Here is a 24,793-nt window from a genome sequence, read left to right as displayed (position 1 = left end):
CTTTTCTCATGACAATGTCCTGTGAACCAAGAACACCATCCTTTCTGGATAGTGTGATGGTGATTTAGGCTTCCTATGAAGATACTTAAAGTTACTAACATGATGGTGTTTTTTAGGTTAGCGTTACTCAATAGGTGTTGAATTGTTTATATTGCCAGCATGCAGAAGGGAGATTGGAATCTGATGCTAGATATTTAGGTGGCGTACAGTATCCTGAAAAGAGGTTCCAATTATTTAACAACAGCAAGAAAGTAGTCTTTCCATTAAAATTAATCTCCTGAAATAAAGTCTTAGAAATCGAAGAGTGGCCTTTCACATATCATTAGTTATTAAAGCAGCTTATAAACTTAATACATAATAAGGTTAAATATGAAAACATTACTAGCTGGTTCAGTTTGGGCACTGAAAATAAAACCCCCAGCTTAGAATTATCTTGGCCTTCTAAACACAAAGAAACAAGTGTGGAACCTATCTTGTGATGTTGAAGGAAACAGCAAGCCATCCATCTTTGCAATGAATGGCCATCATACACACAATAACAAGGCTATTGATCTCGATTTCCAAGCTATGAAACATTTGTTACTGTTTGTTCTGTAAAATTCGGGAAGCCTTTGAGGTTATTGTTTTAACTATTGAGAAACTATTAGTTTCTTTCTTTTTCAATCAGTATTAAGAAATGATTAATGCCTACCTATTCCCTGCTGAGATTCCTGCTCACTTCTGTGACTTAATTTCTGTGAGTAATTCTGCTGAGTCACCTACTTTTATTTGTGTAAAGGGGATCTTCAGGTGTACTTTAATATTTTTAGAAGTCATCTTTTACCATTAGAACCTATGTTTTATTTGTATAGCCTTATTTTATGATAACGGAGATCATAGAGATGGCAATCTAAAAGCTGTCAGTAGGTGTGCTAGTAAAACAGTCAAAAGTAATGAGCAATGACAACTAACAGCAATGGAATTTCAAAGTCACTCTTTGTTCTTGTATAGGGGAAAGAATCAAAACCACAGAATAGTTGGAAAATAACATGTACATTATTGCTTAAAGTCAAACTTGTCCATTGTGTGTACATTTAACAGGACAAGAGGAATCAAAAGAGTCAACTGCAGGGTGGAATAGGAATTTCTTCACATTGCTATGACTGGCTACTGTTGGGCTCTTCAACTCTTCACTCATGGGTAGACTTCAGCTCCCAGAATTCCTCAGCCAACTAAGCTGGCTGGCAAATTCTGGATGTTGAAGTCCACACATCTTGAAGTTCCAAGGTTGAGGAACACTGCTCTATCCCCAACCCACAAACCAGTACTGATCCATGGCCTGTAGGCACCAAACAGCACAAATGGAAGTGAGTGGTGGACGAGCGAAACTGGACATGCTTGGGGTCTAGGTTATGTGCTCCTCCCCCCACAATCCCTCGGTCCATGGAAAATTGTCTTCCATGAAACCAGCCCCTGGTGCCAAACAGGTTGGGGAGCACTTCTGTAGAACATGGCCACCAGTTGGTCTAGGGTTCAGATCCTAACCTCTACTACTTCTTTCTTGAATTACAGCCCTGAGGTAGTGCTTTTTTTACAGAAAATGATTAGAATGTTCTAGATTTCCTATCATAGTCAAGATATAATCACATTTCATAGTTTTCTTTGCATATTAAATGTCTGTATTGAAGCTATTTGTACAGTTTATAAATGGATAATACTGTACCCTAAATTGGGTGCTTTGTCTTCAATCAAGCATATGTATCAGATGTAAGATTGCCCCCACATCTGCACACATTGCATGGAATCATGAAACTTTAATTTTACAGAGGGAGATCTTAGAGAAGGGTGTTAGGTTTTACTGATATGGTTGGCCCTGATTTTATATGGTTGACTCTTTTTGCAGTTGTAAACTTTCATTCTTATATACTTCAAAGAGCTATGAATATTAAGGGGAAAATAACTTCCTGTCTTCCTTTTCTTTGAGGGGGGTACTTTTGAGTCAGTTTTTACTCCTGGTGGCTGCCTGGACAAGTCCCTGCAGGTTTCTTCACAAAAATTCAGAAGTAGTTTGCCACGTCCTACTTCCTCAGTCTGAGACAGCAGTCTGAGACAGAGTAACGGCCCAAAGTCAGCTGGCTTTGCTTCTAAGGCGCAGGATTAGAACTTACTGCCTTCTGGTTTCTAACCTGGTGCTTTAACCACTGCACCAACTTGGCCCATTAGCTTCCATTACTGGAAAAATAAACAACAATCTTCTGTACCTAAAAGATGGAAAGTAAGGAAAGTGCTGAATTAATATCCCTTTGCTTTTTTTTTTTTTAAGCAGAACTGAAGAGAAGGGAACTGTCTTTAGATGGCCTCTGAGTGGACTAACAATGTATACACACTGACCTTAAATTCTACTTGCATGTTGATCATGAATATTATATTCATGATCAAGAACAATTCCAGTTATGATAGCCACAGTTAGTGGTATATCATTTTTTTAAAAAAATACTGGCTTATGACTATGCATTCTAAGTCTGGTCAATCTTCTATCAGCATGCAGGTATTAACGCACATATTAGTGCTCACCTACAATGATAATCCACTCATTTTATTGATATATGATTTATTGAAGCAAGAAGGATACAGCTTACTCATCAAGCACTTTGATCTAAGTCTTCATTGTTGAGACGGAGAGCAGATAAGCTATGCTAGTCTTTCACTAGCCTACGGTTGTAAGCAGTGATGGGAATGTGCTTGAAAAACTTTACCTGCATGTTCTTGCATGTGTATATTAATGCAGAGAAAAGGAAAAGGAAAAAAGGAAATGAATGTTTGTTTAAAACCTTTTTGGTTATTGGGGAATTTCTTCAAACTTCCCAATTCCTTCTTGGAATAATTTGTTTCTTTAAAAAGCAGCTAACAAAGCATGTTTACAGCATGGTCCCCCCACTCCCCCAAGTAAATCTATCCTATTTAAAGGTGAAAATATGACAAAGCAAATTAAGGAAAAGGCAAAGAGACAAAGGGGCCAACAACAGAAAAAAAGGACATATTGGAACATCAAAACTGGAATGACACTTAAAAGAAAATCCAGAGGACAGTGACAGAATACATATCCACTGAGGAATAAATCTGTTTGATGCAATTGCTTGTTTCTCAGTGGCCTAAGTTTCTTCCCTAGGAAATCTTTCCATTTGACTCCATGGTCCCGTGGAATACAAAGGAAGAGAAGGCTGATGTGCTCTGTAGGCAGCTGCTAGAATTGTCGGTGTGCATCTATAGGGATATATTCAGACAATTAGTACTTGAACGTCATTACACTGATTTAAAGAGTAAGAATTCCAGTTCTGTTTACAGCCAGATTTGACTCGACATCTGAAACCCTTTCTTCACACTTTCCCCAAAGACCTCTCATTCCGTGACACAATTCTGAGAGTCCAAAGCAGGCCCCTGGGCTGAGGTTGCTAAGCTGGCTAAAACCAAATGCTAACAAATGGCTGCTCCACATCCTCTCTACCGTCATGAAAAGGGGCTCCCTGTACTTTGAGGACTGATGAAATAGGGCTAGATGGGAACATTTCTATTTGTCAACAGCCTGCAGAGACTAAACTCCGCCTCGAACTAAACCACACAGTCTGTGCAACAGAGAGCCGCTCCTTTCTTGCCATTGAGAGAGAAGAATTTATTTTGTCGGAGCAAGTCTGAGTTCCACGATGATGATACCGTTTGAGTGGTGTGACAAAACTAGGGTGATCCACAATTTTTCCATAGAGGAGTATACAGTTTATTTTACATAGAAAAAATATGACAACAGGATGGAGGGTCCTCTCTTTCGTCTTGTGGAGAGGTGGCTGATGGACCCTGAAGATGATTTTTATGCACAGTAGGTATCTGCCTTGACAACCTGACAATACATGGTCATTGCAAATGTCAGTCCAAGAATCTGCGGATACAAAAATCATGGTCAGGATTAAACAGGATACAACGTTATCTCTATTCTTTAACAATATGCACAGCTGCACCCTACAGATCCAGAAGGAGTAAGGAATTTCCCATGCCACCCAGGGTATATCAATTCTACATAAAGCTGTTCTGCATAATCAACTCAGTTTGGGGCTAACCTAATGGAGAGTCAAAGGAGAGTTATGAAATTTGTTCACACTCAAAAAGAAAAGGGAGAAAGACACCTGGATTATAACTCAATCATAGCTTTATTCAGTATTGATGGAAAAAAACCCTTTAGATTAAATAATTTGGGAGAGGGGCAAAATCCCTTCTATTTTCTAACAAAATAATAGAGATAGAAGGAACGTTGGAGGTCTTCTTGTCCAATCCCCGGCTCGGGCAAGAAACCCTATACTATTTAAAACCTATGGTTGTCCAATCTCTGTTGGAGCATCCACAATTTAAGAAACAAGATGTTCCACTGATTAGTTGTTCTAACTGTCCTCCCAAAGGTGCTTTCTCTAAAGGCAACTGGACTTTTTTTTTTTTTCCTTGAAGACATTTTGCTTCTCATCCAACAAGCTTCTTTAGTTCTGACTGAATGAAGCTTCTTGGATGAGAAGTGAAACATCTTCAGGAAAAACAAAGAAAGTCTAGTTGCCTTTTGAAAAAGCAACTTTGGGACAGCCATGACCTGGATGATTGAGAATCTCTATAGGCATTTGTTCTAAGTGTTGGGAAATTATTCCTTAATTCTAGGATGGTTCTCTCCTTGATTAGTTGCCATCTATTTTTATCTAGCTTGGCTATCTATGCCATTATTTTATGTGGGCATTCTGCTTCCTCATGGACTTTCTGCCCAGAGAAAAGAGTATTTTGGGGGCAAAAGTCTGGCTAAGTGTTGATTCCATCTGTAGGCATTGCCAAAGGACATTAGAACCCTCCATATTGTGCTGCATGGCCTGTCCTCCTCTTTACTCTGATCTGAGTAAAATTATACTTGGGTATGTCCATTATGGTTTATAGCAGAGGTGTCAAACTTGACTTCATTGAGGGCTGCATCAGGGTTGTGTTTGACCTCAGGGGGCCAGGATGGACATGGCCAAGGTTGGGGGTGGCCAGCTCCATATCACTCATGTCGGGGTGCCTGTGGTGGCGGATCGCTCTGCCAGCGAAAACAGGTTCCCGAACTCTGTTTGGCTGCAATGGCCTCCTGCAACCCTCCTGCAGCCAGATCTAAGCACTCCACAGGTGGGATTCCCCCCCCCCCCCGGGCCTTGAGTTTGACACCCCTGGTTTATAGGCTTGTTTTTGTGTGAGTACTATAAACAATCTGCACAAGACTGCATGCTACCAAAAGGCTGATGTACAGTACCTTGTTATGGAACTCTAATAGAGAATGGCTAGCTCTGTATCTAATTTTCATTTTCTACTATTTTATGGGAAAACCATGACAAATAATCAGGTATAAAAATAACAGAGGATTACAAAGTAGAGATGTATTTTATCTACTCTAATTCTGGAGAGTTGGGCATAGTTAAATCCACTGATTTCAACAGGATTAGCCTCCTTAATTCTGTATTAAATTGTGACATTAATTTGGAGAGGGGGGGGAAATCCTACAACCCTACAGGATTAATTCTAAAATGCGATGACAAGTTTAAATCACTAGGGCTGTAAGTTAACAACATGTTTGCCGGTTTTGGCTCAAATGCGATACAATATAAGTGGTTTTAATCACGGTTCTTGTTTGTTAATTTTAAGCAGCTTTATACTGTTCTTAGGATCTCAGAACAACTTTCTGAGGATTGCGGGAAAAGATTTAAAGTGTAAGAGGCAGTGAAGTGATCAAGTAAAAATATGCTAATTACTGAACAGGCCTGCTTTCAAATAAAAATTCATTATGAGGGATCTCTTGCAGTTTAGGCTAAGGCACAATAAATCAATTACTATTCCCCATTAACTTAAGCTTAACCAATTTTATGTAGAAACCATTGCTATTTTATATCATCAGATACTCCAATTAAACTAAGGAAGGATCATTAAACACCCATGACTTGTTGATGTTTGCACGTTTGCACACAAGCAGGAGGAATCAAACAGTATTCAACATAAAAAAGGCAAGTTTTTCTTTAGATCAATCTTCTTGCAGTTCTGATAGGTAGGCTACAATCCTGGACGAATTTATCAATGAATAAATTCAATGGAATTTCCTTTTGAGAAAGATTTATAGGATTTTGCTACTAATACCAGATACTAATACTAAACTGAAGTGCATTTAAATCCTTCACGGTGGTAAAATAAACAGAAAGCACATAGGAAATACCTGAACCAATGCTGTGCACAATCCAAAAATTCCGACTGCTAACAGGTTCTCCTGAAGCCATAATTTCACTGTTTCGTAGCAAGGCTAGAGGGAAAAAAAACACATTATGCTATAAGGAAGTCAACGACCTAAGGAGAACCTGCAACTCATATCAAACTTGGTAATCGGCAGTGTCAATTTAAGCTTTCCAGTGAAGATGAAAAGCATCTCTGGGGACTTTCTTGCAATGAAATATGTCTTTAAAGGCCTAGAGAAACTGTACAACTGAAGATCAAGTGAATACTCTGTGCAAGATTCATGAACACACACACACACACACACAAAAGAACAATGTCTGCTTCTCATGTATGCCCTACAAATCAGACTGCTGCGTTTCTAAATCGAATAGTAAATCTTAGTGCTTTAAACAGAAATGCTGGGCAAGAATGTGAGAAGGCAATTATAGACCAATTATTGCTTAAACAAATCATTACCCAAATACTTCACCTGGCTTTCTAGCAACCACAAAGTAACCAGATGACATTACATTTGTTCTAACATGTTACTCCCAGTGTCAGTATGTCAAATTTTAGCAGATAATTTCCTAGGAGGATTTGCAGGCCTGACTCATAAAGACAAGAGGTTTTAAAATAACAATCGAATCAACAGTAGGATTTACTTTTAGTTTTGATACATTCCTGTGACAGATCACCTTGGACTTATTTTTCAGCATAACTTTTTGAGTATGCTCATGAAGGGTTTGGTTGAATTTGGGGTAACATCTTGTACACCTGGATGGATTCCAGAGTACTTTCTGAATGCAAGAATGTTTCTTGGGAAGTTGATTAGCATCCTTCAAATCTCAAAAGACTATGGTATCATGCTCTGGAAAGAGGTCCTAACACAGCATCTGGTGTGGCTAAAAAGTTTGATTCGGGAGTGGCAACCCCTTCCACACTGAGGGCAGATACATTCTGTCCCCTGCCCAGCCCCCAGATTTCGCTGGTTCTGGGATTGCCTCTTTGCCTCAGCCTGCCAAACAAGTATCTCTTCGAATTGGAGGAAGCCATGCTGCATCTTTAGCCTCCAAGCTGAACGATCAGAGGTCAAGGTTTCCCAGCTGTTAATGTCCATTCCCAAGGCCCTTAGATCCCTCTTCCAGATATCCTTATATCGCAGCTGTGATCTCCCTCTCTGGGGCACTCCCTCTCTCTTTGGGAAAGAGACTGCTTTTTCCCCCCTGTAGAAAACCTCTAAATACTGATTATTTCATCAGAGCTGCTTTCCTAGAGATTATCAGTGTCTGCTGTGACAACAGGCCAGTTGATCTCAACCACTGCAGACCGAATGTTGTGCATGCAATCTTCTGAACTGGCAACACCGGGCAGTGCTGTCTTATCCTGTAAAGACTTGTTTTCTTGTTTCCTGGTCTCATCTTGAACACATTCTGCGAGATTCTAAAGTTTGATCCTGAGATTCACAGAATAGGCTTCTGTTTTGATGCTGCAGTTCTCTAGAACTTTTATACACAGACACAGACCCACAACAGAGGTGTTAAACTGGCAGTCTGCGGGCCAGATGTGTCACGCGCAGGCCATGCCCACCCCAGCTCCGCAAATGGGGGAAACGTCAGAAAACGTCACGTGAAGGCAACATGACACAGTGAGTTTGAGAGAAACAACTGCAAGGATTTCACTATTAGGTTACTCTTATGCCGTATATTAGCTTCTACCATTTAAGTCGGCTGCTAGTTGTTCTAGCAATCCAACTTATTTTCAGTTATCACAGAACATTTAGACAAGCATACTCATTTTGCCTTTATCATTTCTATCAAAGATACTTCAAAATAACCTTGCTGTTGATACATCAACTTGGCACTGAGCTGAGGAAAAGGGGCCATTTCAAAAAATCCCAGGGTTAGGAGGGTTCATATAGGCTCTCGACTCCAACCTCCTGCTAAATGCAGAACTCTATATTTTCAGCAATTGAAAAATAATAATCTGCATGTCCCAAAGGTGCTTTTTCAAAAGGCAACTGGACTTTATTTTTCCTTTTGAAAAAACACCTTTGGGACAACCATGACCTGAAAGACTGAGAATCTACATAGACAATAATCTGCAAGCATACATGCAGTGAAAGAAGCCACTTAGGGAAAAACAAAGTAGAAAAAACCCCACAAGGGCAAAATAAAGATTTTATATGCTATCCCTGTGCTCCCAAAAGTGATTTTTTTTCAAAAGGCAACTGGACTTCATTTCTCTCCCCCTTTTCGCTTCTCATCCAAGGAACTTCTTTAGCTGTTCTTCAGCTAGAGCTGAAGAAGCTTCTTGGGGAGGAGGATCCAACGTCACAACGATATGGACGTGCGGTCTCGATGCTCTGATACTTTTGCCGTTGGGTGGTCCAATCGGATCTAAACCGTCCCACAGACACAGTGAACAGGAAGATCTTGCTGATCTCAGGGACATCGCAAAGTCCCTGATCGATCCAAGAGAAGTTCTTCAAGCTGGTGACAAAAAATCCAGCCATTAGGCTGATGAAGTCGGGGCAGCTCCAAAACGGAGGGATATGGAAAGAAAAAGTGTTTCCAGCTGGTAAGGAATTTTTACCATTTTCAAAGAGACTGTCTATAAAAAACTTAAAGTTAATTTAAATTTGAGAACAGGAGAAATAAATGGTGGAATTAAGCTTTGAATGGTTTTGGACAGTGGGTTATCTTATTTTTTAAATTCTATGTTCATGGATGGAATTTATGCAAGCCTTTTAAAATGAATGGATTAAGTTTTCTTCCATTTTTTTTCTTTTATTATTATTTTTTGTGACCTATGGACTAAAATTCCCCTTCTTCACTACCGCAGGTGATTTTCCCCTTTTCTTCTCTAACTCATTCAAGAATTTGAATTTTTTAAAAGTAGGAATATAAAAAAGATACAAAAGGAAATAAAGAAAATTATAACAACAGAGGGAAAGTAAAACACTGCTACTCGGAGGCTGGAGGTTTGTGTATTAGAAACAAAACACTTTTACTTTCCTCACTGATTATTCTGGCTTGGCACTTCAAGGTCTCATTGCTTGTTTATAGAGAGTGATAAGAAGAAAAGCATACAGATGTTCCTTTGAAGTATATCTTTAACAGAGAAAAGTGAAAATAAGACCTTATTGTGAATTTATGCCTAATCTTGTAAAAGCCTTCCAAGCCAGAGCAGCAGTGTTTATCAGCTGGAGATAATGGCACAATTTCAACAGCAGAAAGAAACTTTAAGCCTGCAAAAGATATTGTTAGAAATTCAGAAATTATCAAACACATTTGAGAGGATGGAGAAGAAGTTGGAAAACTTAGAGTATGTAACAGTAAAATATGATGAAGAAGTTGGAGATGTTTATCAAGTGGAAAAAGTGGAGGTTAGAGTCCTAAAAACCAAAGAGGAGGAAGCTTCTTGGATGAGAAGTGAAACATCTTCAAGGAAAAAACCAAGTCCAGTTGCCTTTTGACAAAAGCACTTTTGGGACCATCATGACCTGGATGACTGAGAATTGCTATAGACATATCCCTGTGCTCCCCTCCAGATGAACCACCACTTCATTTCATAGGCACACCTCCAAGGGTGGGATTGAAAAAATTTAGCAACCGTTTTCCGCCCGGTTGCTGGGACGGTGTGGCCATGGGGGTCTAGTGCAGGGGGGTATATTCGCCCTCCCCCAGGCTCAGGAGGTTTTCCTCGAGCCTCACCCAGGCTGCAGAGGCCCTCAGGAGGCTGGAAACGGACCCATTTCCAAACTTCCTGTACTCCGGTAGGCCTGTTTTTCGCCCTCCCAGAGCCTCCATGCAGGCCATGCACTTACCTGGCATCCAAAATGGGCCACATGGAGACTCCTGGGAGGGGCGAGGCAGGGTCAGCCAGTCATTACAACTACCAGTTTAATGAACCAGATTAAAATCAACATCTGGTTAGCCCGAACCAGTCCAAACGCGCTGAATCCCACCCCTGCACACCCCTCAAATTTCCTTTCCATCTTTCTTTTCCAATATATCTGCCCCTCTCTCCCTTTGTCTCCTGCACCATCTTCCATATCATCTTTTGCTCCTTGCTGTGTTTTTATTCCCTACTTGATTCCTTTTGCTCCTCATGATATTCTTGCTTCCCCTGTCTTAAATTTGCCTGCAAATTTGTATAGGACTGTTTTTAAGTGTATTTTCCTGTTTACGTTGGACTTAATAAAAAATGTGCTCCCCATGTTATTTTTACCTGCCTGCTTTGGAAGTGTATCCCACTAATGTGCCTTTCACAAGCATTCAGATTACTAAAAGTTGCCTTGACTCACGTTCTTGAGTTTTGTGTTTTTACTTCTCCCACTGACACTTAAAGGTGAACTACTTATTAAGGCTCTTTCTCCTCTTGGTTGGTTGTCTGAGAAGTATGCCAAATTAGGATGAATGAGTCAGAATAGACTTTCGGATAGATGTTTAGTCACCCTTAAAGATGGGCACAACAGCATGTAGCAAATAGGCAAAGTAATGGCATTTTTTTTCTCTTTCACTGGTAGATTCTAAAAATTCTAGTCTTGTTAGCTGATTCATGATTTACATTTAATACTCACAGCTTTCCACCAGGTCCCTGGGGAATGAAGTCCACAGTTTTCACTAAATTCCAAGCAGCATGAATCTGGCACCCGTGTGGTATTGTACACTTCAAACCAGTCAGTATAGTTGGAGACACCACAGCATCTGAACTGGAGGGGAATAAGAGAATTACAAGTCACCTTAGACAAGAGGCCAATTTAAAGATCAGGTTTAGTGGGCCCAGCATGCCAGAATGCCTCTGGACTGCACATCTGGAAAGAGGACGTACTATACCTATTATTCAAGTTCATTCATTTCTGAATAAAACATTATGTAAATTTCTCCAGATTTAGCTGGTTAATCTGAGAAAATTAAGAGTCTATTACAAATCTATTACAAACAGTCCTCCTTTAAAGACCCTAATTGGGACTTGAATTTTCATCACTAAGTGAAGTGGTCATTAGGTGAAACAACACATGACTACACTGCGTAGTGATGGCAATTTCAGTAGTCTCAGTTGTGGTAATTAGGGCAGAACCACAGTGTTGTTAGTCAAGAATCTCACACTTTTCCTGTTGCATTCACCTCCACTTCAACTCCTCCAAGTCTCCTATCTCCCTCCTCTATCTCGGCTCTTTTGGTCACCCCTCACTCTGGTCTGCAACCCATTTCCCTGCACTCCATTGCCCCTGCCATCAATGGGAATCCCCAGGTAACTTTTGCAATCCTCTTCGTCCTGCTGCTGAAGGGGTGCCCACCTTTCATGGTGCAGTCTCGGGAGGGTCTTGCAAGACTTTGGAAGGACCTCATGAATGACCAGGCTGGGCAAACCTTGTCAGCACTGGGAAGCAGATGGTAAAAGTCAGCTGGGGACAATAAAGGGTGATGAGATGGCAGAGTGCAGGGCTGTGGGGCTGCAGGGCAAAGGTCAGGGCAGCAAGGAAAGCCAAAAGGAGAGAGATGGGGAGGATACAAGCAGATAGGAATTTAAGGAATTTAAGAGCCGAGGTGGCGCAGTGGTTAAATGCAGCACTGCAGGCTACTTCGGCTGACTGCAGTTCAGCAGTTTGGCTGTTCAAATCTCAGCGGCTCAGGGTTGACTCAGCCTTCCATCCTTCCAAGGTGGGTAAAATGAGGACCCGGATTGTTGTTGGGGGCAATATGCTGACTCTGTAAACCGCTTAGAGAGGGCTGAAAGCCCTATGAAGCGGTATATAAGTCTAACTGCTATTGCTATTGCTAAGTGTAACTTGCAGTCATAATTGAAAGCAGGCTACCAAGCTCTTAAATTTTGATCACGTAATTGTGGAGATCTTGTAACAGCCACAAAGACAAGGAGTAGTTGTAAAGATTCATTACCATCATAACTTCAAACAGCTGCTGAAGAAAATGTCATGAACTGAGGACCACCTATATTAGTGACTCAGTTTCCTTGTTATATCAGAGCAGAGAGCCCAGGAGCATCAGAGACTCCTATGGATATTACATCCATTGTAATATCAGAAGATAACATCTAAGAGATAACCATTGCATAAGAGGAAGATTAGTTTGCTTCTAGATAATCCTATACCCTTTAAGGCATTCCATTTGGGTACAATATGTAGGGGAGAGACGATGATGTCATGGAGAAGCATGAAGACTTGAAAAAGGTTATGATTTAAATATTGAGTTAAGTGGGGGAGGGTCCGCGGTCATGAACCATGGCCACAAAAGGGGGTTCATGGTGAAGAACAGATTGAGAACTATAGCGCCTAATATTCAACGTGGCTTGGAAAGTTGCTGAATGAAGCTGTCTTGCCTATCTGACAAGAATGCTAGATGTCTTGTCCTATCTTTGGACAACAGAACAGCAAAAGAACTAATCTTCAATTGGGTGGAAACTGAAGAAAACATTTTTGACAATATACAATAAGTGCATTTTACAATACAAACAAAGAGAACTAGAATTATATCAAGGGCAGGAAAAGCCAAGAAAAGCATTTCCACTGTTCCTTCTTCATGGGACTTAAAAAGAGAAAATAAAAACTCAACTCAGAAAATTGTTTGTCATAAGACATGATGTTACCAGCAATACAGAGTGCCATTGTATTGTTTTTCAAGTATGTTATTACCATTCCAAAAAGTGTTCGGGTTACAGCAATGACAATTGTATTAGATGACATGTAAAGATGAGTGGCTTCAAATTCATACATGCTCTGTTTTGAAATTTTCTTTGACATTTACTAATGAAGTCATGATCTGGGAACTGAGACTGAAGGCAGCCACGTTTTTCAAATATCAAAGTGTTAAATGTAGATTTATATCTCTTCTATTGTAGCAATTCAGCATCTGGAATGTGAACCTTAGTTTTCAAGAGACAGCAATCTGTATATTGTTCTAGGACAGTGGGTCTCAACCTTCCTAATGCCACGACCCATTAATACAGTTCCTCACATTGTAGTAACTCCCACACGTAAGATTATTTTGAAAAAATATGTGTTTTCCAATGGTCTTAGGTGACCCCTGTGAAAGGGTTGTTCAACCCCCAAAGGGGTCCCAACCCACAGGTTGAGAACACTGTTCTAGGAGCTTAGGATGCCTTTGTGAGATCTACTCTGCAAAGCTGGAAAAAAAGGGTAGTCACACTGTACAACTGGGCAGGTGAGTTCATAGTTATGCCAACCAGATAGCATTGAATTAATGAGCAGCATTAACCCACTGAATGTGGGTTTATTTATTTACGTGACCCGACAAAAGGGCAAATGACAAAACCGCGCCCGACTAAACTGCGTCGCTAAAACCGCGACGTCATCAATGCGCCGACAACAGTGCGTCGACAACAGCGCGTTGACAGAAGGGCGATTTACAACAGTGTGTCGGCAGAAGGGCGATTTAAGTTAAGGTAAGGGTTAGGTTTAGGGTTAGGTTTAGGGTTAGATTTAGGGTTAGGTTTAGGGTTAGGTTTAGGGTTAGGTTTAGGGTTAGTGTTAGTGTTACAGTTAGGGTTAGGTTTAGTTTTGCAGCGCGCTTCTGTCACCGTGCTGTTGTCGGCGCGATTCAGCGCTCATTCATCGGAGCGCTTTAGAATACGCGGTTTTGTCACGGAGGTTTAGTCGGGCGTGGTTTTGTCATTTGCCCTTTTGTCGGTGAACCATTTATTTATTTAATATGTTTATATTGCTGCCCATCTTGTACACATGACTTTGGGCAGCTAACAATTATTGTATTATTGGGTCATGGGATAACTCTCTAGTTCAGTTGTGCCACTCTCAAATTATTAAAATTATTATTTTAATTGTCTACTTCCACATGAATCTATATGGATCTGGCAAATTAGAATTCTGAATTGTTCCAAAGTGTCCAATTTGCTTTTCCTTTAAGGAAGGCTGAGAAAAATGAGGAGACTCTGAACTTCCTGTGTTATTTTTGTTTCACGCTTTTAGTGTTCCTTGCCTGTTTCCAAATGCAAGTAGATTTCTTAATGTACAAAACTATGCCCTCCAACCTTTCTGAAGAGACTACAATCAAAGGCTCCACATTCTTTTATTGTCAAATATTGCCCGAAGCAAGTTTCCCATGGCAGAAATGACTGAGGGGGATAACTAAGGAAAATTGCAGATCTTTGATCCTGCCTCCAAGTACACTTCGAAATAGATGGGAAATGTGATTCTTTTCTCTGTAGAGATGCCAAGGTAGTTGTGTTATTTAGTAACTGCTGAACTCTCACAATGAATGAATTCTGAACATGAATATTTGTGGTTCATAACCCATCTGAAAATAGGAAAGTATCATGAGGTATCTGCAATTTTTCTCCAGTTCAAAATTTTAACTGAGCAGGGAATGGGAGAAAATTGACAGTACAGTGGGACTCTGTAAATTAACTTTTGTAGTTTATTCAAATAAAAATATTGGGAACAGAAAAAGTGTGTACTAATTTACATTCCAATATAAACAAATTATAAGCAATCATATTAAATTCATATTAAATGAATTCATGAATTCATTTCATATTAAATGAAACAACGAATACCCAATATTGGGATCAATTACATTTAGATCTTAATTCTAATCAGACAAATGTTTTAAGAAAAACAACATACAGGGAAACTCTGAGATAGGACATTTAGATTTTTATCTGCTCATTGGAATGAAGTCCTCTATCTTATGGTTGGGGAAAACTTTCTGCATTTACAGAAGGAGATCCAGCAGAACCAATATTTCAAAACTGAAATCTAATTGTGTTGTTGAATAATCTAATTCTGTCAACAAATTAAAGTATTCATATTATGATAATATATTTGAAATTCTATTTCTATTTTCCCCAGAGTCCTGGTGAGCAGGTCACTAATCTTCTGTGCCCTCATATATATATATTTTCTATCTTGGTATTCATAAAATGAATGCCGCCTTCTATTTGTGCAAAGTAACATGTCACAGCAATTTGGAATTGAGAATGTACATCCATACAAATATGAGAGTCATTTGAACAGACAATGTAGCTTCTTCAACTGGAAAGAGAACACATTATTGGGATTGTGATTAACCATTGCCATTATGCAGATTACACAAAAGCAGTATTAAACACAGTGATGAACTGTATGAAAACTTGAGCAATTTTAAATACCAATGGAGAACACAGGCTAATTCAGGTGACCTCAAATATAGATGCAATAACAGGACTATTTGATTTTTTTATCAACAGAAAGAAATTGAGATGCCTCTTGCACATATAGATGACTAAATTTAAAATTAAAATGGACAGTTCACTGTTTTTAAGAAAACAACCAAAGAGATGCTGCTGTATAATCAACCCAAGTTTTATTTTGTTTACTGAAAACTCTGCAGGACAATGTTTCAAGAGTTTTAAAACCCTTAAGTAAGAATTTTGTATCTCTAGAAAAAACATAATTTTAGATCCTATATTCCAATTAAGCTTGCAGCACCCCCCAAGCATATTAGCACCTATACAATACAATAAAATACAATACAATAGCAGAGTTGGAAGGGACCTTGGAGGTCTTCTAGTCCAACCCCCCGCCTAGGCAGGAAACCCTATACCATTTCAGACAAATGGCTATCCAACCTCTTCTTAAAGACTTCCAGTGTTGGAGCATTCACAACTTCTGGAGGCAAGTAGTTCCGCTGATTAATTGTTCTAACTATCAGGAAATTTCTCCTCAGTTCTAAGTTGCTTCTCCTTCATTAGTTTCCATCCATTGCTTCTTGTTCTACCCTCAGGTGTTTTGGAAAATAGTTTGATTCCCTCTTCTTTGTGGCAACTCCTGAGATATTGGAACACTGCTATCATGTCTCCCCTAATCCTTCTTTCTATTAAACTAGACATACCCAGTTCCTGCAACCGTTCTTCATATGTTTTAGTCACCAGTTCCCTAATCATCTTTATTGCTCTTCTCTGCATTCTTTCTAGAGTCTACACATCTTTTCTACATCGTGGTAACCAAAACTGAATGCAGTATTTCAAGTGTGGCCTTACCAAGGCATTATAAAGTAGTATTAACTCTTCACGTGATCTTGATTCTATCCCTCTGTTTATGTAGCCTAGAACTGTTGGCTTTTTGGCAGCTGCTGCACACTGCTGGCTCATATTTAAATGATTGTCCACTAGGACTCCAAGATCCCTTTCACAGTTACTACTGTTGAGCAAGGTACCACCTATACTGTACCTGTGCATTTTGTTTTTGTTGCCTAAATGTAGAACCTTACTCTTTTACTCTGCCACCCTAGCAAGCCATTATCAGCTTTGTTGTAAAAAAATATTCCAGTGGAAACAAATGGTATAGCAATTGTAGGGCCAGGACAAGGGTAAAGTTAACACTAAAATGGTCTCAACATCTAATATATATCACTCTCAAACTGAAAGTTTATTCTTCTGACTTCCAGAGTTGGCTAATCAATGAAATCTTTGGGATTCATCTGTATATATTTGTATGCCGAAATTTTCATTTGTAAATTGAAACAATACAGTAATAACAGTATGAATTCAGGGAAACATTAACAAAAAATTAGACGCACACATACATAATGTTTCTCTGTTATTATTATATTGTTTCAATTCTTATGAATTAAAAATTACATACATATATATGTAATGTTTTGTTACTATGTATGTATAATGTATGTATACACACACACACCATATATATATGTATGTATGTATGTATGTATATGTATATGTATATGTGTATATATGTGTGTGTGTGTGTGTGTGTTGTATTTGTGCTGATAAATAAATAAAGAGATACTAGTATAGATCTATTTCAAGCTATTTAGCTCTCATCAGCTAGCCATACCCTTACTGGGAATTGAACCTGGGCTGTATTATATATCAGGTAGTTATATTAGCCACTAAGCCACAGGCTCTCTTCCTTTATCAGCTATATATATATATATATATATATATATATATATATATATATATAGATATATAGATAGATAGATAGATAGATAGATAGATAGATAGATAGATATAGATATAGATATAGATATAGATATAGATATAGATATAGATATAGATATAGATATAGATATAGATATAGATATAGATATAGATATAGATATAGATATAGATATAGATATATAGATATATATATATATATACACACACACACACACCATACAAACATGCTCACACATGCACACACACATATAAGACATATGCAAATATTTCTTATTGTGTGGCTATCTAAGTGTATCTGGAGTTCTTTGTGTAAGATAGAAAGCTGATTAAAAAGTCACAACCCTAATCTCATGTTCTTGTATTCTCAAATGTATAGCTAGAACAACTATGCTCCTTCTCTTGACTGCTGACTCATTCAATAGTGCCTTGGATGCAGAGAGAAGAAACAAAGAGGACTGAAGGAAAGTGCTTGTGAACTTCTTCATCTCATTTTCTCTAGCATCACTAATGTTGTAGCATGAGGATTGAAATGTGGTATCTCCTGTGCTCTGTAATGACTTGTGGGATTTCCTTTGAATTTGGTCTGTCTGAGTGTGTGCTTCTCTGCATGCTGATGAGCATCAAGGCATCAAATTAAACCCTTATCTGTAGATTCCAAAGTAGGCCAAGGAAAGATCCATTAAACATCAGGGCCTTGATTCCAGGTCAGGTACAGTGCAGTAGTACTTGCTTTTTCTTTTTCTTTTAAGGCAAATGCTTATAGAAATCCAAGTTAAATTTCCAATATTTCCATTGGAAATTCAAAGCCAGGCAAATGGGTGTCTAAATGTTAGCACCTGCTGGTGTTATGGGAAAGAACAATGAAGAAATACAAGCTTACATCTGTTTGTATGATGCTCCATGCATTAGTTAAACCGATATTTCCATCAGTTCCGTACAAATGAAGCCCTCTCTTCAGGTCCCGCTGAGCATACTTATCGATCTGAAAATAAAGCAAATACAGTGATATATATATAAATACAGTATATATATATATATATATATATATATATGCATCCAAGATGATGAACTCTGTGAAATGACACTTTTGGACTGAAGAGCCATGACAACAGTTGAAGTGAAAGTGAGGCATATTAAAAATACAACATGAGGGTTGTCCTTGACTTACAGCCATTCATTTAAAGAACGTTCAAAGTTACAACAACACTGAAAAAAGTAACTCATGACCAGTTTTCACGCTTATGACCAGTGCAGTGATGGCATGTATTTATGATAATTGCACTTTGCTGGGGTCATGTGATCAATCAAAGTCAATGTGGAAAGCCAGATTCACTTAACAACTACATGATTCACTTAACAACTGCAGTGATTTGCTTAACAACTGCCTTGCTTAGCAATTGATATTTTGGGCTAAATTGTGGTCATAATTCAAGGACTGCCTGTATGAAGAAAAACAGGTATCTGAACAATATATTTTCCTAAGTTCCCTACTCAATTTTCCAATATTAAAAATGGTGACTGAAAATAATATTACCCACCATAGCTATTATAAAAACTTCCAATTAGTTTGTCCATCAAAAATTAGAGTTTTATTTTTCTATATGGACATCATTATTTAGTGTTTACTGGAAATTTAATGAGATAGTATCTGCTTTTTTATTACTGTAGTTTCCTTTATCTAGGTATTTCTTTGGCTGAAAATCTATTCAAAAATCAATTTTAAATAGATCTAAACATTGTCAGAATCTTATTACTGCTTACTTTTGTGGCAAAATTGCTTTCTTCTATTGTTCTTTTTAATAATTCCATATTATTACAAGGAGAAAAAACTTCAAAAAAGAGTGTATCAAATAGCTTGATATTATGAAAGATTTAACCATGCATTAGAATTGAATTTATTATTCTTTCTAGTTTATTTCCAGTTTTAGAAATATTTCTTCAGAGAAAAGCATTTTTGATGAATTATGATTTCCAGTCAAAGGGTTTTTTTAATGGAACAACTGAAATTCAGTGGTCATTTTTCATACAGTAAATATTTAGAACCTGTAAAAAAAGCCCTAGTCTTAAAGAACTGAAAAGAGGGGCTATGAATGGTGCTAATATTTTTTCAGTACGGTGTAGTGTTGGTTTCCTTTTATATTACTACAGGGCAAATTTATTTATGAAGGCACTTGTTTAACAACTGCCTTGGATAGCGACTGTAGTTACAATGGTGATAAAACAGTCACATCACAATCAATGGTTGCATTTACAATCTTCACAACAGCCTTCTCTCTGTCCCCTGCTCACCATTACAGACAGTCAATACATGTGATTCTGTGTCTGACTTGTTTTTTTCTCTTCTCCCCCCCCCCAAAAAAAACCTTTTGCAGAGTGGAGAGATTGCCTAAACAGGCCATCTTCCGGATCTGCTTTTCTCAGCAGTGCGGTGGTGTCCCTAAAAAGTGCTAACCGCTAGATAACAAGCTCAGTTCTGTGACCTTAATTGGTTGATTAGAAGACTCAGTGGGCTCTCAGCTGTTGCCTGAAATTGACAAGGCCCCTAATCAATTTCGTACTAAAGGAGTTTGTTTGCTTCCTAAGCGGCTCAGTGCTCACACCTGCAAGTGCAGTAGGCAAACAGCCATCGCCAGTGCATTCATTTCGATGGATATTCCTTATTGTGTGTCTGCTTACTTTGCTGACTTCCTCTCCAATGAAAGTAATTACAAACATTATTTCTCTTCTTGCTAATCATCCCAGCACTGGGGTGAGCATTCCAAAGGATAAGAGGGCAGTGGATAAGGATATAGGGGCTATAAAATTTGCCCCTTTACCAGGCTCCCTTATGAGTCATTTTTTTTCCTGCTCTTTGAGTTTGGAGTTGTATCCTTCTGACACTATAAAGCAAAGCAAAGCTGTAGTAAAATTAGAAGCTGTGGTCGCATCATTTTTCACTTAGTGGCCACTTTGTTTGGTGACTGAGTTGCTGGCCCCAACTACATTGATTAAACAAGGACTACCTATATATAGCCAGTTTAGAACAGTAACATATTGCCTTTACTCAACATCACTTTCATGGTGAATTGGAAACAGTCACCTGGAATTACTCTACTAACTGCAGTGGAACCCCAGAACAAACTTAAAAGATGCAATAGGGAGAAAGGAAATAATGTACCAAAGCATTGGACCAGTATAGATGTGTGATAGTGGCAGAGGTGGGTTCCTACCAGTTCGCACCTATTTGGTAGAACCGGTTCATCAAATCTTCGAACCGGTTAGAAGAGGTTCCACCAGTGGACCCGGAAAACAGGCCACACCTACAGAAGAGGTTCCAAATTTTTTTGAAACCCACCACTAGATAGTGGTGAATATCTGTAACAGGGGTGTAGGATAAGGGTGGAGGTTCATCCTCCCAGCTTGTGGGTTGGTTTCTGAATCCCCTAAATTCCACCGAAAATGTTACCTGGTCTGGTAATGAAACATTCGGAAACCAACCCACAATCTTGCAGAATGAACCTCAATCCCCAAGTAGAGGTGTGTTAGTTTGCAAAAAAAAAGGCTACAATATTGACCCATAATTATTCTGCAAAGTAATATGTGATGGGTAGATCCAGGATGAAAAAAAAAATTATAGGGAACTGCAAAATGGCAGTGTTTTTTTCCTTTGGTGAATTCTGCTATTTTTCTATCATAGCTACCAATAAACTTTTCAGGTTCTCTTACCAAGGCTGAAATGTGGCTGTACTTAATGTAGTTGCTGTAACGTGTTCCATTTTGCAGTTAAGTTCTAATGACAACAAATCAACTGTTATAAATTGTCTGATGGGTGCAGAGGAGTATGGTATTAACTCCGATATATCTTAACAGACTTCCACATTTTATCATAATAGACTGCTTTACCATACATTTCTGTTCATTAGGGAATCATTGATCACAATTTACATAAATCAAAATCAGTGGCAGTAAGTGAAAACGTTGGAGAGGACTTTACCTAAGATAGAGGTGATCAACAGATAACCTGAATATATGTATGTATGTATGTATGTATGTATGTATGTATGTATGTATGTATGAATGTATGTGTGTGTGTATCTATCTATCTATCTATCTATCTATCTATCTATCTATCTATCTATCTATCTATCTATCTATCTATCTATCATCTATCATCTATCATCTATCTATATCTTTCATGGGTAGATTTAAGCCTGTTTGTCAGGAGAGGATGAAAACTATGCTCATGATTCCTTTGCTCTACATTGGCAGAACAAAGAGCCACGGCAACATTATTTGGCAGAAGATCTGGTCCTCCTATCATGCAGACCTGGTTCTCCTGTCAAGTTATATTCAGAAAGTAATGCTTGGTTGTCCCACACGGTTCCTTCTAGGCCCCACTGCTATTCATTAGCTGCATGAATCTTGTAAGGTGAAGGTTGTTTGGAGCTTTAGGATGGATGAGGGAAAATAAGCAAGGATGGGATCAAGATGAGTTTGACATGAGGAGGTTGCTGGTGCTTTCTGAACACTGATAATGTTATCTAGCTTGGGTAATGAAATGTCTGCAAGAAAACCACCAAGCTCAGAGAGCATCAAACACTCCTCATTTCAACCCTGAACCACAAATGTTCTCCTTTATTTGTAATTTTTAACAGGTTGAGCCTTGAGTAGAGGATTCTTCTCCTGTCATGAATCTGGCCATTAAAATTTCCTGACCAAATCCCCGCTGTGAGAGGCATTGTTCTGAAGTGATGTAATGTCCACCCCACTCCAACCCCCTTTTGGCTTTCTCTTTCTCTCTGCAATTACAAACACATCTCTTCTGCCAGGCCCTTTAGTGCTAACTGATTTTAGCCCCGTTTGCTGCCAGACATACTTGTCTGAGAAGCAAAGTGGAAAAGGCCTTCAGATGGCTTCCGATCCCCCTTGCAGAGATATGTCAATTTCCCTCAGCACAATAAGGTGCCTCCTGGAGTGTGTGGTTTTGCCCTAGCAAAGAGTCGTGGTGGGAGGCCAAGCCATGAGAAACATCCCACTTTGCCAAATGCAGCTTCTGCACACCTCCTCTACAGGGGAGAACAAAGGAAGCATTTCAATCTCTGGCTTCACTTCGAAGGGATGCTGTCATTGAAATCTCAGTGAAGCGAAGCTGCCTTAAAGAGCTTCACAGTTCCAAGAGAAATGGAATAAATAAATTAAGAAGGAGTTTTCATTTGTAACATATGCCTCACTCTTTGCTGCCCTGGAGATTACATAACCAAAACTGGCCAGGCTCTCATGAACATTAACGTACAATATATTATAAGACACTCAAAAGTGTTTTCTGTAGTAATAGAGGTCATGTTCATCTAAGTCAGAGGTCTCCAAACTTGGGAACTTTAAGACTTGTGGACTTCAACTCCCAGAATTCCCCAGCCTGAATTCCCCATGCTGGCTGGGGAATTCTGGGAGTTGAAGTCCACAAGTCTTAAAGTTCCCAAGTTTGGAGACTCCTGATCTAAGTAATGACAATTTCAGCCTTAGGTTGCATATTCTCAAACTTCAGGTAGTCTACACTTACTGACCATTCACTCAACAACTGTTCAAACAATGCTGAAAAAAAATTATAGCCTATTTACAAACTTCTCAACTTCCCTCAGATGCATAACCACCATTATATCCAGTACACTTCCTACTGTGCCTGATCCGTGTTTTTTTTTTAAATTCCACCATTGTAAGGCAGACAGAAGAATTGCAAGCAAATAGCTATTTATTCTTCTATACATTGAAAGCACTGTTATTGTGCCAACAGCCTGGGGCTGGGAGCTGTGGGTGCTCTACGTAAAAAGTTTACAGTATTCCCTTGAAATCCAGTCTCTGTTTTACAAAGGGGGTCAGCAAACAATTTATGTAGGCAATCTCTCCTTTGCCTTGACTTTTTCTTTGCTGCTGGCATGATCACATTGTTTTCTACGTGTAGAAGAGCAATCAGCTTATTCTCCTAAAATCTCTCTCCAATCTCTCTCCGCTTCTGAGGATGAGGGGGAAGCTCAGGCAAAGGGAGGCTGTCTACAGAAACTGCTTCCCCTTTGCTGCCTATAGAGGAGAGAGATTGGAGAGAAGAACATCTCAAGAGAGTAAGTTGTTTGCGTAGTGTGCCTGTGACCCTGGTCCCTAGGCCGCTGGTGCCATGATCACATTACTTTTGATAGAATCCATCTGTCTGATTTCCTGTTGGAGGCTCTCTTTGTGCAAAATTGTTTTGCTTCTTTCATCAAATGTTATGTATATGGAAGCGATCAAGATAACATTGCCCTTTACTTACAATCCTTCTATATTTTCTGCAGCACCTTTCTTTTTATTCTTTAAAATTATCAGCTAAGAAAGAAAACTGAAAAAAAATATTCTATTCTATTCTATTCTATTTTTTTATTCTTCTCTTCTCTTACACCACTCTACCCTTCCTTACTCTTATCGGCTCTGTTTTTTAATTACTACTTGTTTTATCTATGGATTTAAGGCAATTGACAAATATAATTAAATAAACTCCAATCTCAGAATTTCTACCAGCATAAAAGAAGAAGAAAAAACCTCTATACTTTTCTGAGGCAAAGATGGCTGCTGTTTAAACGTGAATAATACTAATTGCCAGTCTTTTTGTAATTTGATTTCCAGGACTGACTGACTCACTCACCCTCCCTCCCTCCCTCCCTCCCTCCCTCCCTCCCTCCCTCTCTCTCTCTCTCTCTCTCTCTCTCTCTCTCACACACACACACACACACACACAGTTTAGAAAGTATTTCCTTGCAACTGTTATTATTGCTGCCCATCCCAATAGGAGTGGGGGTGTTAGGCTTAATTGTTGCTAGAGTTGTTATGGGGTTGGGATTACTCATTGTTGCTGAATTCCCTAGTGACTGCCCTGGTACCCCGAGCTCTCATTTCAGGCCCCACTGTCTCAACCTGTCACATGCACTTTGCCTTCCTTAGTAAGCAACATCCTAGGGAGCAATTATTTTATGCTGTAAAAAAACCTGCCCAGGCAGCATCTTAATAAATAAATAGAATAAACATTTCTGACCTTTCTGGTGATTGCTTCTTTCCTCCCACTAATAAGGGAGAAGAGAAGAAGAAGCAATAGAGAAAGGACAAAATATCCAATTGTTTTCCCCTGAGTGAGACTTCTAATTTCATGCCTTGATAATCATTTTCTACCGATAGCGCAGAACTGGAAATTGAATGTAAATACAGAGCCCCAAATCTAGAAGGTCATTTACAGGAGCCCTGCTGCTTTCTGGGGAAAAGATGTGATTAAATGGAGTACCAGAAAGGCACCTTAATTTTTGGGTGGGATATTATTCAGCCCATGAGTTCACCATGCAGATGGAAGATGGTCAGAACTACATTTTAGAATGGAGGATGCAATTAGGTCTTAGCTATGGGAAAATACCAAATGCATAACCTGAAAAAGAGAGGCTAATTAAAGATCTACTATAACTTTAATATTTTAAACAAATTTTAAACAAATGTTGACAAATTAAACATATGTTGCTTGAAAATCTTTTTCTTTGCAAATATTGACAGACAACAAACCATTGCCAGAAATAAGGCATGGGTTTCTTTCAATGTTATATAATAAATCTTCTAGGAATTCCTCCCA

At 38.9% G+C, this 24,793-nt stretch overlaps 1 protein-coding gene across 3 annotated transcripts in view; it reads right to left on the bottom strand.

Annotated features, from left to right (window-relative positions):
* Positions 1-808: 808 nt before the first annotated feature.
* Positions 809-24,793, bottom strand: part of TSPAN4 (tetraspanin 4) — a 741,621-nt gene continuing 717,636 nt past the window's right edge. For all 3 annotated transcript variants that reach the window (XM_087716373.1, XM_087716366.1, XM_014058554.2), the window contains 4 exons: positions 18,056-18,157; positions 10,817-10,948; positions 6,239-6,322; positions 809-3,910 (listed from right to left, as the gene is read on the bottom strand). In XM_087716373.1, coding sequence (XP_087572499.1) covers positions 3,842-3,910; positions 6,239-6,322; positions 10,817-10,948; positions 18,056-18,157 — 387 coding nt within the window. In that variant the 3' untranslated portion in view covers positions 809-3,841. The remainder of the gene's footprint in view (positions 3,911-6,238; positions 6,323-10,816; positions 10,949-18,055; positions 18,158-24,793) is intronic.

This window comes from Thamnophis sirtalis, unplaced genomic scaffold (assembly GCF_051295495.1).
Source record: "Thamnophis sirtalis isolate CommonGarterSnake01/CBP01778 unplaced genomic scaffold, rThaSir2_p1.2 scaffold_1, whole genome shotgun sequence".
Classification (NCBI taxonomy): domain Eukaryota; kingdom Metazoa; phylum Chordata; class Lepidosauria; order Squamata; family Natricidae; genus Thamnophis; species Thamnophis sirtalis.
Note: the sequence above shows the minus strand (reverse complement) of the source record. Positions and strands in the feature narration are given on the sequence as shown.